The following is a 17156-nucleotide window of genomic DNA, read 5'->3' as shown; positions in this document are numbered from 1 at the left end:
TTCCCATAGGGATCATAGCTTATCCTGAGTTGGAAGGCACCCGCAAGGATCACCAAGTCCAACTCCTGGATATTCCCAGGCCTTCCCAAAGCTACACTAGCCCTGTCCCCTCTGAGATGCATCCAGTCTCAAACCCCCCTATCCCATGGCAATCCCATAAGCTCCATCAGTGGGAAACCCCAAAAGATCCCAGAGCACTTCTGGCCTTTCTCCAATGCTGCAAGCCCCAATTAGATGCTGGAAGTGTTCCCGTGCACGCCTCACAGTCAAATATTTGATAAACCTGTCTACTGATGGGAAACGTGGCAGCTGTCAGTCTCCAGGAGGTTTCATGGAGATTCCTGCTGGCTGGAAAGCACACTGGGAACCTGGCAGCAGTGTAACCTTCAGGCCACAAAAAGCCTCATTTGCACCAGAAAAGAGAGTCTGCATCCCATTAGTGAGAAGCAGCAGGCATAAAGCTGATGAGTTACTGATGTCTTGTGATCCTCAAATAGCAACTGGGGATCTCAGATCACTGCCAAGGCATCCTTTAACCTCTTCAGCTCAAGAGAGACTGCAGTGGCTAATTATAATTTTGAGAGGTGAGACTCAATGAGCCCTGCACCCTCCCACACAACCCTTTTGTTTCTATCCCACAGAAAAAAATATAAAAAGTCTCACAGTATCACAGCTGTTGCAAACTCTGGAACTTCTTCTCCAATCTACACTACCAAGAGACTGAAGAGAAAAAAAAAGTCAAAGTAAAATATTAATTTTTTAAGGCATACTAACTTCTGGGAGATGGCCTCTCATCAGCAAAAACATCAGCCAGGAAGGCACCAGGAGCTCTGTTTGTACTGCAGTGCATGAATCCATTCTCACAATAGCTAAGAAAAACAAACAGAGCTTATATTTAATGAAATGGCATTTAGCTTTCACCCACACTGATTTTCAGTCAACAGGGAACTTGTCAGAATACAAAACTACACCTCACTGGGGCTGAGCCGTTGCTCTCCGTCCACTGTGTCTGTCAACGTTAAAGGCAAACTTTCCTTAAGGGAGTTGATGGGATACAGTGGCATGGCAATCCAGCTGCCTACTGGCCCTGTCCTGCTAGATCCAGTGCAGCTGCACAGGGATAAAGCCGGGCAAGACAATAGCCAGCTTTGCTGTGGAAAGAGGTAAGGGACCACCTAGTTCCTGAAACTTGGGATTTTTGTGGTAGAGAGGAAAAGGAGAAAACGCTGTTCCCAAAACTGGGCTTGCCCACCGATTGCATTCCCACTCCAAGTGTACTGCTACTCAATTTAACAATTAGAAATGCTTTTTAATACTTGTATCTTTGACAAGAGGTAATTAGGTTTTAACAGTTAAGAAGTGTATCACAGTACATTAAAGTGACATTTTAAAAGCCCACAAAGTACATATTGTCAGTAATTAAGCTCCATTTCTAACTGGCAGGAACTGTTCATGGAACAGGGCCTAATACAGAGTAATTCTGAGTAAGGTGGCATTTGAAATTAAGTGGAGAGAGATGCAACAGCAAAACTCCCCATTTGGTTTGTTGGAGGCAAAATCTTGCCTTTTCTTAAACTAGTTTCAGTGGATGCACAGGAACTGACCCAGTTAACAACTCAAGCCATCCAAAAAATTGGAGTGAGGGGTGTAGGGAAGGGTTACGAACATTGCACTTACCACATGGAGTAATGATCCGAGAAGACATCCTCTGGCTGGAAGATCTCCCCATCATAGTAGCAGGAGCACTGGGACTTGGGCACGCACTGCTCGTGCTCATCCAGGTAGTGCCCAGGGGGACAGTAGCAGCCCTCCAGGCAGAGCTGCTCACAGTCCTCTTCTGGGTAGGACAGGGACCGGCATGTCTGGTTGCATGGTGTCCCACACTGCTGGTACACCTGGCCTTCAGGACAGGCCATTGCTGGTGAAATACATGAGGGAAAACAGCATTTGATCTAAATCCAGCTAAAGGAAAAGCTGCCTAAACCAGACTGGGAAGCCTGGGATTAAAAGGTATTTGCTCAATTTACTCATCAATGGAGTATTACACCATCCTCCCTTAAATGCAGCACCAGTGCAGCCTCAGGCACTGGTTATATATACACACAAACAAAACGTTACAAAAGGAAGTTCCCAATAATGCCAGGACTTGACTACAACCTTTGTGATGGAAATCCAGCCACAAAATTTCACCCACAACATGAAACAAGTGCTGTCCAACCTCTATTATTATTTGGATCACAGTCAGGATAACCTAATTGAAGCTCTCCTAAAGTACCTAAAGGGAACCTACAAAAGAAGGAGAGAGGCTGTCAACAAGGGCCTGGAGTGATGGGACAAGGGGGAATGGCTTCACACTGACAGAGAGCAGGTTTAGAATGGACATTGGGAAGAAATTCTTCCCTGTGAGGGTGCTGAGGCCCTGGCACAGGTTGCCCAGAGAAGCTGTGGCTGCCCCATCCCTGGAAGTGTTCCAGGCCAGGCTGGATGGGGCTCTGAGCAACCTGGGGTAGTGGAAGGAGTCAGCCCATCAAAGGGAGGTGTTGGAACGAGAGTCTTTAAGGTCCCTTCCAACCCAAACCATTCCATGATTCCATGCATTTAGTAGCATTACAAGTGTGATGTACACACTTACACCTCTCTTCCCTTGCAACAATCTGGTCAAAGTAGAAAAGTAGTAGAAGTAGTAGAGAAGTAGTAGAAAAGTACTTTTCAGCTTTGATAAGCAGGTGTGCTGCAACACGTTACAGCCTCACATCCCAGAAGTACTCCACGATTTCTATGGAAACAGGAGCAAATAAAGAAGTAATTTAGCAATCATGAAGCCAAACCTTGATACTAACGATTTTTGATGATGAATTATTTTATATGGAGACTAACTATGGCCTTTTGAGCCATTTTGGCTTCTTTGTTTATTAGTTCCTCTTTCTACAGGGCCGATTTTGAGGCATTCACCTGTGCACACATCAGCATCAGCACTAGGTGGCAGCTATGACAACACATTGCAGAAGACAAGAAAACGAGTTAGTTTTATCAAGAGTTTGAATTTAACAGGCTTCCTGATAACCAGGATTTACACTGTCGTTTGTAGCAACCTTCCACAGCAAACAGTTGTACGGTGATGAGGAAGGCTGTTCAGGGAAGCAGCTGCAAATCAAAGTTGGCGCATTTGTACCTTGCTAAAACCAAGATCAAAGGGTTACAAGAGAAAGCCCTTCCTCTTGTCATCCCTGCAGAACGATGTGATAATCCCTACTCTCTTCTGTGTGCACACGTCCCTGGGGACTCTGGCAGGCATTGAACAACAGGATGGGCCTGCAGCCTCAGCCAGGTGTTCACTGGACTAGCAAAGCAAGGCCCACATACTGACCAGGTGCTCATGGTCACCTCCACAGAACTCTTCTGAAATGAAGAATTATTCCTGCCTACTGAAGAGAGACATGATTGCATTAACGCCTCCCCAGCTTCTCTTGAGGCTCCTGCAGCCCCATACATGGGAGTGTAACACCCTAAACTGAGGATCCAGCCCAGAAGCATCTAAGGTGACTTGAACCCTTCTTCAGAGCAAAGGTCACCCAAGCCTGGGACTTGTGCCCAAACTATTTAATGTGCCTTTCACAACACAGCCCAAGAAATGTGTGCTCATCAATACAGCAAATGCTTCCTAACTCTGGACTAAGCAGCAGATAGATTCACTCACTCTTACAGGAGTCTTTGGCAGCCATCCACAGAAACGTGCTTCTAATTTACATAAACCTGATTTTTGCAGTAAATCAAACACTGAACAGGCACAGCCCAGGGCTGAGGACCATTTTAAAAATAACTTTCATCACTAAAGGCACGTTATAGCAAGACAACCATGAGGCCTCAGCCAGAAGTATTATTTGCTACCCATGAACCTCTGGAAACATGGAACTGGTCTGGCAGATTGCAGATGGGTGCATCAGTTTATTAGAGTTTCAAGATTCAAAATAAGATGGGATAACCAAGCCCAACATTCTGCCCTACTTTCTAGTCAGCGGTAACACTCCCTGTCCACAGGGACAGCTTTGCAGTGGATCCCTTTCTTAGGCAAAGCATTGTAATTCATGTGTGGGAACAGTTTCAAACTGAAAGACAGTAGGTTTAGATTGGATATTAGGAAAAAATTCTTCCCTATGAGGGTGCTGAGGCCCTGGCACAGGGTTCCCAGAGAAGCTGTGGCCACCCCATCCCTGGAAGTGTTCAAGAACAGGCTGAATGGGACTTGGAAAAACCTGGTCTAGTGGAAGGTGTCCCTTGGAACAAGACGATTTTTAAGGTCCCGTTCAAACCAAACCATTTTATGATTTTCCTTGCCCATGCACCTCCTAAAATTTTCAAAACATCCCCTATTTTTCCAGTTTTGCTTCCCAAAGCCATGCTTACACTCCACATCCCAATACACTGCTCTATCCCTTCCCAGCAACATCTGTTTTTAACCACAAAAAGGCAAGACAACTGACCTGGGAGAGGCCTGTTGTCTGTACACTGTGTAATACACTGTCACTAAGAAAAACCCATCCCACTGTTGCCAGGAAAATGAGAGGAAAAGGCAAGGTGCATCTAGTCTCTGTGGATGCCTCCTGTAAAACCAAAATAGCTCAGTGCTGTGCTCTGAAGCACAGCCTATCCCAGGAATAAGATAAGAAACAGTGGGAAAGCATTGGAAAAAATGTGTCTGCATCAAACAGCTCACGAAGCTTTTGTGGGTGGGTTTTCAAACCAGAGTGAAAGGGACAAACAATGACCAGTTCCTCAAGTAACACAAGGTGAAAATGTTGCCACCTCTGGGTGAAGGTGCACCCTGTCAGGACTAGATTTAACACAGCTTCTCCACCATGCTGAGGCCCAGCATGCACTGTACCCATCCTCAACTGCTGCTCAGAGCCTGTCCTTAATTTCCTGCTCCATCACTCTTGGATTTTTCCTATACAAATCCTCTTACAGAAGCCATGCAAAGTCACAAGGTGCCCCAGGACTACCACATTAAGGAAAATAGTGGGCTTACCAACAGGTCCTAAAATCTGAAGAAAGATCTAGGGAGCTGTTGACTGATTTCCCTGTGCCACAGAACAATACACACTTGAGACAGGTAAACATAGAAATATTTTGGTTGGAAAAGACCCTAAGATAATTGAATCCAGCCGCTAACCCCACCACTAAAGTCCACCTCTAAACCATGTCCCTAAGCACCACATTCACGTGGCTTTTAAATACCTCGAGGGATGGTGAATCAACCACTTCTCTGGGAAGTCTGTGCCAGTGCTTGATAACCATTTCCATGAAGAATGTTTACATAAAACCTAATCTGAACCTCCCTGGTAAAACCCGAGGCCGTTTCCTCTCCTCTTGTCACTTGTGTCCTGGGAGCAGACCTCGACCCCGACCTGGCTGCACCCTCCTGTTGGGGAGTTGCTGAGAGTAAGAAGGTCCCCCTGAGCCTCCTTTTCTTCAGGCTTAAGCCCCTGGCTCAGCCACTCCTTATCAGATTTGTGCTCCAGACCCTTCCCCAGCTCCGTTCCCTTCTCTGGACACGCTCCAGCCCCTCAATGTCTTTCTTGTCCTGAGAGGCCCAGAGCTGCCCCAGGATCTGAGGTGTGGCCCCAGCAGTGCCCAGCACAGGGGACAGTCACTGCCCCGGCCCTGCTGCCACCCCATGGCTGGCACAGCCCAGGTGCCATTGGCCTCTTGGTCCCCTGGGCACACCTGGGCTCATGTCCAGCCGCTGTCCCCAGCACCCCCAGGGCCTTTCCCAGCTTTCCAGCCCCTCTGCCCCAGCCTGGAGCTGCAGGGGGTCGGTGCGACCCAAGGCAGGACCGGGCCCTTGGCCTTGTGGACCCTCAGATCTCTGACCTGGGCCCATGGATCCAGCCTGTCCAGATCCCTCTGCAGAGCCTTCCTGCCCTCCAGCAGATCCACACTCACAGCCACCTGAGTGCTATCTGAGAACTGACCGAGGATGCACTCGATCCCCTCGCCCAGATCCTTGGTTAAAGTATTAAATAAAACTGGCCCAAACACTGAGCCGTGGGGAACACCTCCAGTGACCAGCCACCAGCTGGGTTTAACTCCATTCACCACCACTCTCTGGACTCAGCCATTCAGCCTGGGGTTTACCCAATTTTTTACATGCAGGTGCATGAAAGACCCTTCACAGCATGGCCTGTCTGCTCCTCCCTTGCGGCATGAAGGGATTGGCTCTGGTGCTTATTCACGGTGGGCTACAGGAGTATGAGTCAGGTCTTAAATAATCAAACTGCAACTAAAATGATTTCAAAGATAAGGACACTGAATGCACTTGATAGCTTGACACACAGCAGAAATGCTGTGCTACACTAATGACTTTGCTCCCTGGCACTTATCCACTCCAAATCAAGCAAACTGGCTCTGTCAAGTCATTTCCCAAGAAACCAAATCTCTGGCGATGAAGGCAGGGGTGGAGCACACATTCAGTGCACTGGGCCATCAGCACAAATTACACAACCTGCACATTCACATCTCAAGCCCATTAAAAAAGAGGGATTGCTCTCCTTCATGTGACAGGAGATGTCTAGGACACCAGGATTATTTAATGGGGGCTGATGGATCTGCAATCAGGGAAATCGTCACTTTGTGAGAGCACAAAGCTCTCTGTAATGCACAGAAAGGAAGAAGCAGCTCTGCACTATTAAAGATTAATTGTGAAAATTGACTTGTTCAATTACAGAAAGAGCAATGGGGCATTATCGCTGTTCTTTCTTTCAGCCTCCAGACCTGCAGAGCTCTGAAAGGATTTTTATTACATTACTGTTCCACTATCTGAACATTTACATAAACTAGGTAAAATCTTATAAAACCATGCAGCAGTTTAATATAAACTGGGTTTGTTCTCATTCACAGCAAACACTTTCCAGCCTGCAGAAGTTGTGGTTACTGACCTTGCAGACCCTACCAGGTCAAAGGCCAGCGACCTCTCTCTTTTCCACTTTCTACACACTCAGTTTATAAATGTTTTTCCCACCGTCTGTTTGGGAAGAAGTAGCAGAACAAATCTGGAGAGCTGCCAGGCACACATGTTTCCCCCCAAATTTTTCAATTGTCTTCTTTCCTTAATAACAAAGTTGCTCAGGAAAATGGAAAAACATTCACTTCACAAATATTTATGGGAAAAGTATGTCTGTGCTCAGTCAAAATTACATGGCAATTTCCTACCACACTGACCTAACAGAGAAATAAAAGAAATATAAGGTGTTGGATTCTTCTGCTCCTGCCTCTTAGCAGATTGGCTATTAATCTTGCCCTGGATAAGAGAGAGATGTCGGAGAGGCTGTGGGACCTCTGTTTTTGCAGGTATTCAAAATTTGTCTGGACAAGACATCAGGCAATCTACAGTAATTTAGCCCTGCTGTGAGGAGGGCTGGTGCCACAAGATTACCAAAATTCTCTTCTGATACAAGTTTGTCTTGCCCTTCTGTGCTTCCTCCATAACCCCACATTCAGCTAAAGTCAGGAGTCACTGATGAGGTCAGGACCTGGGAAGCTTGGGCCTTAAAAAAAGGCAATTCGTGGATTACTACAAATCACTTGGGAGATTTCTACCCTGGGACATTCAGAAAGTTTCCAGGTGAGTAGCTGAAAATGGAAATCCAGGCAAAAGTTCTGTGGAGGTGTGTCAGATCACTGCTTCTCTCCCCCAGTGCTGAGCAGTCCCTGGAAACAGCTTTTGCATCCTTACCAGTGGGGACTAAAGATTTGCTCTCATCATTTGCCATAAGGAAAATCTGGCATCTTATTCTAGATCTTTCATCCAATTCTGTTGCCAGAAAAATTCCTTCAGGATAAGGAAAATAAGCGGGTTTGAGCAGCACTGCACTTACGGCAGAAGTCGGGCTGTCTCCACGGCACCAGGATGCTCTTCCTGGCACAGGCTGCTGCATAATTAGCAATGGCAGAGCACAGGCAATCCTTGCCACTGGAGCAGGAGCAAACATCAAAGCGGCAGTTCTTCACGTAGGGAGTGGGACTGACTTCATGGTGGCAAGGTTCAAAGGCAGGAGACAGCAGAACTGAGCAGGAATCCTCAGCATATTTGGCTAAAAAGAGAAAAATGACATGCTCACACTGAATCAATCAGTGACTTTCAAGGAAAGCTAGAGGAGCCACAGTATGAATTTTCTTTTCATTTTATAAAAGGAAAAAAAAACCAAAAAACAAACCACACAAGAATAAAACAGCATCAGGCAGGCACAGATAGTACCACAGCTCATATGTCATGAGCTGTACTGAAAGAATAATATTCCACTAGTAAAACAAATCAAGGAAAAGCAATGCTTTTATATTTTCCTAGCACTATTTCTGGTGCTCTAATTCCTTTTACAGGGCCTCTGCTTTCTGCTGCCTTTTTATATTTGCAAAATTAAACTAATTTTTGTTTTCAATTTTCACAAAATATTACGTTTTCCTTAGGAAGCCTGCATCAATACAAGTCTCTCTGTGGGTTTTTTTGTTGTTGTTGCTGTTGTTTATTGGGTTTTTTTAAACATATATTACAGTCACCCTGGTGGTAATGTAAACAATATTAGCTTCTTTTCTTTATTTTCCTTTTTTTTAATGTAAATGGAAGATCACCATTTGCTGCACACGTTAATTTTGGGTAGAGTTCAGTACCTAAATGAGGATTGAGATTGCAGGGGTCACTGTCTTGTTTTAACAAGTCCTGGCAGTCTGCATTGAGCTTCCAGGAGTTCCCAAAGTCTTCCAGAAGGGATTCCACCATGCCAGAAGGTGTAAGAAAATCATCCCCTTGGTTCCCATCATAATTTCCACACAGCCCACACATCCTTTCAGAGTAGACTGGAGACACCTAAGGAACACAACATTAGCCCGCTCATCTTCCAGAACAGGTTACCACTGCAGAGCAAGATTTTTTTTTTAAGGAATGAAACATACACAATTTAGCAGTCAAGAAAATTCTCAAACACACATCAAAATACTACAGACACAATGCCATTGTGCTGTATTTTTAAACTTCTAACAAAAATGCTACTATTAGTAGCAGCAGGACAATTGTTGCACAGTACAGTGAATTCCAGAGGGTGACTAAGAGAAAAATAGCTTATTTTTATGCCTTGATCAGAGGTCCAGTTTAGTCTTTCCCTATTTTCCCACCTCCATTCTTATAAATGAGCAGGGCAACAGTGGTGGTTGCATCTTTTTTATGTAATTACAATGGCAGTTTGGGGGAAAAGACTGCACCTGGGAGCATTTCACAATTTAAAGGAAAATTGGATGATGAAGGAAATTTAAACAGGCTGTTTTATCACAAAATTGAGTCAATGTTGGAGATGCTCCCTTCAACACTGAGGACCCTGGATAAAATAAGGAATAAACTAATACCCCTAAAGCTACCTCACATTAGAGCTTCCTCCTGCCTAGAGGAGCTTCAGGCACACTAAAAGCAGAATTGCCAGCAACCCACAGAGCAGGTGCACTTTTCACCCTGTTTTATTCCTGCTGCAAATCAAGGGGCAACTGAAAGGTGACCCTAAACCTAGAGGTAAACAGAGAAAAATCTCCTAAGCAACATCTGCAACACAAAGACACCAATACTTTTATTTTAGTAGGAATTGTCAGTTTCTGTTAGGAGTAAAGCTCTGGTACACTACAAACACTATCAACTACTCAGGAGCCTTGGTGTCCTCTGTATCCATGTAGTTGAATGCTAGTTTGGGCAGGCTTGCATGAGTAACCAGTGAAACAAACAAAATAAGGTTAGAAAAATCCACATTTTTAAAGAAAAGTGGTTTTCTGTATAAATAAAAATAAAAAACATTCTCCAAAATATAACCTAATACTACCCACTGTTCAAAAATAGGGGCCAGAGGATTAATATGGAGCATCAAAAAAAACAATTAGAGGATAAATATTCTTACTTCTAGGAGTGTTACTACTCTTTCACGTACTCTGCAGATGGAACAATGACTCACACGAGTCCAAATTCTGGTGTATTCAGGAGTGGAAGCTCAAATCACAAATACAAGGCAGTCACAGAAAAGGGAGCCTTCTTAAGGAACACAGGAAGAATTTTTGCCAGAACAAGGTAATGGAAGTGTTTCACTTCCTCCAATTGTCAGCAACACCTGGCAACAGGTCAGTCTACAAATCCAGCATAAAATAACTTTCCAAAAGCAATTAAAGAGATGCTTTAGATGCCCAGCAAGGGAAGGAGCAGACAATTGGAGAAACTTCCACTGCTTTTATGGATAGAGGATCTGGAGCAGAAAATCAGGTTTGTTTTCAGTGGGACAAAAAATTTCGCAGGTTATATGGGTCTCTGACCAGGCAGAAAAATACTCTAAATACTGAGGAAAGCCAAAATTCCTGAGATGTGCCAAGGGACTGAAGTGAATTATTCTAAGCCCCAAAAGAACTTTTAGGACCCCCGGAGCACAGAGATACAGGTTAAATCAAAACAACAACCACAAACCCACAGATGCTTTCTAAAATTATTCTAGACCTTTCTTATCTGTTTTCTTTTCAACTCTTGAACTCAGTTCTGAACTGGCTTTCATAACCCTTTGTGCTGTGCCAGACGTGACATTTAAGCCAGATTTTGGGGCAGGCAAGGAGAATGCAAAAGCAACGCCACGGTTCAAGGAGAGCAGCGTTTACGACTCGGCAGAAAATCCCAGGAAAACTGGTTTTCTTGGCAAAACTCCTCTCAGTGAGCAGACCCCTGCTACAAGGGGGGGTTCAAAGGCAGCAGGGCTATGGTTACAGCTTCCTTACAGATCATTTCTGTTGCACCTGGCTCGGTACTTCTACACTCTGCTGTGTCTGCAGCACCGACAAAACCTAATTGTTAATCAAGGCTGACTTCAAACATTCCTCACAGTAGAAGGAGCACGCAACACATCTTCTATGAGCTAATTTCTTTCTCCCGGAAATTATGAGTTACTGTGTCCCTGAAGGTCTTTTCGTCCCTTATTTTAAGTCGTTCACATCCGTTGTTTTAGACAGGGCAATCAAAGCAAATAAAAACAAAACTCCAGTTTGGAGGGTATCTGCTGAATGAAACACAAAACTCTTCATGATTAATAATGGCCATCATTGCACACATCAAAAAAAAAAAAAAAGAAAAAAAAAGGGAGGAGAAAAAAGCTACCAAGCTGCTGCAAGATGAAGTGTTTGTTTCTGAAATACAAAAGGACCTGTATATCACTCTGGGGGTAGCAAAAGAGAAAGGAATTCCTAACATGCAACACAAAGCAATTTCTGACTTCAGACAAGAAAATCTTTGTACATATTTGGGTGAAACAAGAGAGGGGGCAAACAGGCAGAAATAAAACAGGCAGAAAAAGTACCTTCACTAGGAGTTCTCCATGACCATCCCAGTCAATCTGCAAATCTTCCCCATAGGTGAGGCGAACTGAACTCCTCACCACACGCTGGACACGGAGGGCACCTGAAGGCAACCACAGGGTGTCAGTGACCTTTTACAAGATGTAGTGACAGGACAAGGGGGGAATGGCTTCACACTGACAGAGAGCAGGTTTAGATTGGATATGAGGAAGAAATTCTTCCCTGTGAGAGTGGGGGGCCCTGGCACAGGGTGCCCAGAGCAGCTGTGGCTGCCCCATCCCTGGAAGTGTTCCAGGCCAGGCTGGATGGGGCTCTGAGCAACCTGGGATAGTGGAAGGTGTCCCTGTCCATGGCAGGGGGTTGGAACTGGATGATCTTTAAGGTCCAAACCAAATCATTCTGTGATTCCATGATTTCAAGCTTCTGGTTGAAAAACACTAATTTTAAAAAGAACAGACCAACAGTCGTTTTCACTCAGCCGCATGGAGAGAAGCTGAAATGACAGAGCTTCTAGAAGAGACTGAAAGTGAGAGTTTGGCATTGAAAACACTCTTTGATTGAGCTGGGCTAAGGCATGTCTAAAACCATTACTAAGTAGGAGCCTTTCAGTGGCTGGCCAGAGTCAGCCCATGTGAACACACCTTGCAGCAAAGGGATCTGTATGTCCTGTCCATTCAGTGAAACTCCTCCTCCATGTTTCATTTTAATGATGCTGTTGTCCATATCCCGGATCCGGACAGAAGCTGAGCGAGTGCACACGGCATCAGGATCATCTGCACACTGCAGAGAAGGGAAAACCTGCCTCAAACCTCAAGTTTTCACTTTCTTGGTGACTTAGTCCCAGACGGCATTTTGGCATCTAATTTAGGAGCTGTTGAGTGTCACACTGGTTTTACAGATCTGGTTTCTGCATCCCACAGACACCAGGCTGGCAGCCTTCCCTCCCTTACTCCGCTAACCACACAGCAGGGCTGAGCTCCCTGTCTCAGAACCTGGAAAGGGATCTGTGGGTGTTCCACCTGACCTCTGGGAGTGACCCATGGCAGTGACCAGCCCCACAGCTGCGGCAGGGGCAGGAAGGCCACCTTACCCATACAGCCTGGGAAACAGTAACGCAGTTCACACTACCTGAGATTCCTGGGGTGTTTATTTTCCCGGCTGTGGGATACCCAGATGAGGAACAGCGATTGTGGGGGACCCACGCCTCCTCCCTGGTTGCGAAAGGGAAGTTTCAGTGGAAACCTGTCCTGCAGGTTGCCAAGCACCGATGACCTCAGAGCTGCACTATCAGAGCTCTCTAACGCAGAAGGCAGACGCAGATGGTGTGTAGCATTGACACAGCCCATTTCTCCAAACTTCCCTGGTGCTGCAGGACAGGCTGATACGCCCTTTCCCTCCTGTCAGTCTCCTGTCTCCATTGCACCTCTCCCTGCCTTCAGTTCCTCTGTCCCTATCACCTTTCTTCCCCTCTGCCTCCTTCAGGGCCCTTTTCAGTCTCCAGATTTGTTAATCTTTTCCCAAGCACAACTGGTCAATTCATTTCATGACCAGGTTCACTTCCATGTGACATCCCCCTTCAGGGTCTCCATCCCTCCCTGCACTGGCCTGGTTCCCTTTCCTGCCTCTCTCCATCTGGCTCTCACATTTCCATCGGGGGAGACAGCAAAGAAAGTCAGGAGCTGCTGTCTGACTACAAAAAAAATCACCAGCCAATCTGACTACATGGGAAGCAACGCAAGGCACTGCTCTGCCAGTGCACCCTCCTTGGCATCCAGGGAAATGTCCTTTCCCCACAGGCATTAGGGAGGCACCAGCACCCAGGGAGCTTTACAAGGGGTGCACCCTCGCCTCTGTTTGTTCAGCTGGCAAAGAGTCAGCGAGGACCCATTTTCCAAGCCTCATCATGAGTCTCCAACCCCACGTAGGCTCCTGGGAATGGTGGTGAGGAGAAGCAAAACACTTATTAACTAAGGAGAAAGACTGCATCTGTTATTTAAACTAATTATCTCATAGGGAAATTGCTTCTGTTGGCCTGTGCATCTGCAATTCACAACATAGTCCCACAGCCCTGTCCTCTCTCTCTCAAGAGCATGCGCAGAGGCACCAGCCAAGGCTGCTGTTACCTGCACCGTCTCGATGATCACAGAGAAGGAATTTTCCACACAATCCTTGGCAAATAAGTACTGGCAAATCCCACTGAAGGTGAAATACTTGTTGTCAAAGCTTTTGAAATGGGACTGGCCAGTGACAGAGCATTCCCCTGGAAAAAGCAAAAAAAGCCATTAATCATCCCAGCGCCAGTTGCAAGCAAAATCCTGCTTGGCCCTCACAAGCCTCTGAGGGGGAAGAGCAGCCCTGGTGGAACAGGTTGTACAAGGCCCAAGCTCCCTACAGACCAGAAAGCACCAGCAAGATCCTTATCTCACTGTTTATTTCCATAAGGCATTACCAGTAGTAACACAGGAACCAACAGCAGGTGGGGAACATGGAGTAAATCACACTCAAGAGCTGAAATTTGTGCCTATGGAAAAGCCTGTATTCTTTTGTTGGGTTGCCTTGAATAACAGTAAGTTATTTTAACATAAAATACCTTATGAGAATAAAGAGCTGGAAGATAATGTCTGTGGGCATCCTTCCAAGGGTAGAATTTATGTTGGACTTTACCCTGAACCATTATCTCAACTAAAAGAAAATTTTAAATAATTCTATAGTTACAATAGCTACACTAAAGTCCTCACAGAATAAAGTGAAAGCCTGCCTTGACCACCTTTCTACTACAAAAAGGAGCTATTTAAACCTATCAGCATTTGAAGGTGTTTTGGTAAGTTGTGGCTTTGCATTTCCAGGAAGGCACTATCCAGATACCACAGCTGGGATTTAGTACCCTGTCATGCAAACACACAGAGAGGCTCCAACTCCACAGAGCTTGCAGAGAAAGTTTTTCATATGAGAAGACCATCACACTTAGAGATGATCCCATGGCAAACAAGGTGGGAAGCCACTTCCTCATCCAGAAAAAAAATCAGGTGCTGGGCCTACACTGGCTATCACCAGCCAGAGGATGGAGAAAGGTTAAATGTTACAAGCTGGCAGGTGAGCTTCATGAGTTATTCTCTCTTCACTGCCTTTGAGTCCCACAGATGATCTGTTTGATAAGCACCACGTGGAAATCTCCCTCTTCAACATATTATTCAGTGTTTACTATCTTAAACCAGCTTGTGCTAAAGCACAACTTCACAGATCCTGAGGATTCCCAGCCTTGCACAGCTCTGATTCACCCTAAGAGAAGTCCAGCACCTCCTGGATATCTGTCATCCCTTGGAATTTGATTTTCAGGGCATTCTCTGCAACAAGGAAACAAGAGGACAGGTTTGCAGCACGGAGAACTGCTATCCAAGACAAGTCCCAGCCCTTGGCACTGCTCCTGAAAGGGAAATTTCTTTTCTGTGGCCAAGTCTTTTCTTATGGGTTCCTCTGTCTATTCCATTTGATGTAATGCATCCCATGAAATTTCCTGAAACCTTCTGCCTTCATAATTATTTCTATTATGATATCAGCTTGAAAGCCTCTTAGTAGTGCCAGCCAGCTCCAGCTGTGGATCCACCTTATCACCAAACCTACAACTGGGCAGTTCACTCCCACAATATGAAAGAAATCTTTCCTGACAAAAAAGTTGGTCAAAATTAAAACAGAACTACCTAGAGTTTATATGAGGAACTACATAAATTTTCTGGACACACGACTTCAGAAATATTTGTGGTAACTAACCAACAATGAAAATAAGCTGCAATATTGCTTCAAGTAGAGACAAACAGCACTGGTAGCAATATAAATGTGGCTATTCTGGGAGGCTTTGCTGCCCTCCCATACTGTGTCAGTACAGTTTATAGAGTGTTAGCATGCATATGTACAACAGCTGCAGGTATACAACCTTCAGTCTCAAACAAGCCTCGCAGAAAACTGATTTAGATATATTGGCAGAAGGTACAAAAATAAGCTGCCTTTCTTTTCCACTTCTGCTTATTTGGGACAGCTTCCCAATTCAGAAAAAGGCAGCAATGCTATATTGCCTCTTGCACAGAGCTGGATATCAACATCTGTTTGCAAGCCTCAATATCAGATTTATCTTCACTTCTATGATCACTGTGAAGAAAACACAGCCAGAATTAAGGATAAAAATTTGGCCCACGGAATACTTATCATAGCCCAGAGAGCAAGGACATTAAAAGCTATAACCTAAGTAAAAACTGAAGCTAGAAAAACACCTATTTCTTGTTTGTAATCATGCTGCTACCAATTAGATAAAACATGTAACAAATCAGCCTGGGCTGTATCCTTGTGTTTTAGACAGTGAGATTCCCTGCACTTTGAGAGATCCTTAATGAACAAGCACAGGGCACAGCTCACTAAAAATGTCATCTCCGTTTTGAATATTTGCATACACCATCCCCCATCCTCTTCTTTAAGTGCTGATCCTTTGGGGGAAGTGCTCTTTTTGTCTAAAGCAGGAGGAAATGGAGGATTGATGGGTCAGGCAAGTTTCATGTTACTAGAAAAAGACAAACTTTATGAAAGAACATGTTAAGATTGTTGCAATTGTCCTAATGCAGTCTCATCTCAACAAAAATCCACCAAAGCCCCCAAATCTGCTCTTTTCCCATCCAGCCATAATCCCAGAATTCTTCTCCTCCCTTCCACTCTCAGTCCCCAAAAGCAAGGAAAAAAACCAAGATAAAGAACTGTGCTGTCTCCCTGCAGACTTCCATACATGATGCCAGCAGAGTCAAACGCTGTTTCAGGTCAACCAGGGCTTTCTGCAGCTGAACATGGAGCAGGAACTGAGGCAGGGGATGGGCCATGAAACTGGCAGGAGGAAATAAGGAATGCAGCACTTTGCTGGCCAATGCGTGGCATGAAAACTCACATTCCCCATGCAGACAAAAATGTGGGACAGAAGCCATCAGTACAGGTGAGTTTGGGAGGTGGAGTTAGGAGGAAGGGGAGCAGGAGCACCTGCAGAGCTGCCTCTCCAGTCTGCCAGCACCCATGGAAGACAGGGCAGCCACCTTCTCCCTGGGGCTGTAAGCTCCTTCACCCACACCATGACCATGAGGGAATTCCCAGTCATAAGGTACAATAAGGAATTGTACCTAGTCAGAGAAAGCCAGGAGTGTTCCTCCACCTGGAAACCAATCCTCTCAACAAACCCTTATAATTGGTAAACTAAGTAATCAAAGCAGGAACTGTCCTTCCCACCACACAGGATTTTTCATTGCTACACATAAACCACACAGGGCAATGTCTGACTTGTATCAGGAGAAGAACTTAAAAATAGGATCCCATATAGATTGTACTGGAGCAAGCAAGGAAGAACAAAGATTCGTTTTTTTGGGTGAAAACAAAAGACAAGTGGGGCATGAGTGGGAGGGATGTAGGCAAGGCTTACTTGTCAAAACCTGAAAAGAATAAAGCCAACATACCAGGGCATTCCCCATTGCTGCAGATCCAGGTGCCACGTCGACAAATGCTAGGAAAGAGATAGTGGCAAGTTAGGCAAGAGGACATGAATACAAATCTTCTGTTGCACACTTTTCCCAAAAAATTGAAACTGGTCCCCTGTCCCAGGGAAGTTAGACCAGTCTCCAACATCCTTTCCATCTCCTATAACCTCATTCCTTAATGTGTTCATCCCTTCTTCCCATCATTTGACAGCAACTGCTGGTAATATGAATGGGTATTGTTGCAAAACTCAAGGACTTCTGTTTTTCCCTGCCAAAGTTCTGTGTTTAATGAAGTTT

General features: G+C 45.2%; 1 protein-coding gene across 1 annotated transcript in view; it reads right to left on the bottom strand.

Moving 5' to 3' along the window:
* The window catches only part of VWF (von Willebrand factor), a 123609-nt gene that overhangs the window by 79883 nt on the left and 26570 nt on the right, over positions 1-17156 (bottom strand). The window contains exons 10-17 of the mRNA XM_048300124.1: positions 16839-16885; positions 13482-13618; positions 12000-12138; positions 11361-11461; positions 8665-8860; positions 7875-8090; positions 1678-1918; positions 775-869 (exon numbers count right to left, since the gene is read on the bottom strand). Of these exons, the coding sequence (XP_048156081.1) occupies positions 775-869; positions 1678-1918; positions 7875-8090; positions 8665-8860; positions 11361-11461; positions 12000-12138; positions 13482-13618; positions 16839-16885 (1172 nt within the window). The remainder of the gene's footprint in view (positions 1-774; positions 870-1677; positions 1919-7874; positions 8091-8664; positions 8861-11360; positions 11462-11999; positions 12139-13481; positions 13619-16838; positions 16886-17156) is intronic.

This window comes from Corvus hawaiiensis, chromosome 4, assembly GCF_020740725.1.
Source record: "Corvus hawaiiensis isolate bCorHaw1 chromosome 4, bCorHaw1.pri.cur, whole genome shotgun sequence".
Classification (NCBI taxonomy): Eukaryota; Metazoa; Chordata; class Aves; order Passeriformes; family Corvidae; genus Corvus; species Corvus hawaiiensis.
This window is presented reverse-complemented; position numbering and strand designations above follow the sequence as displayed.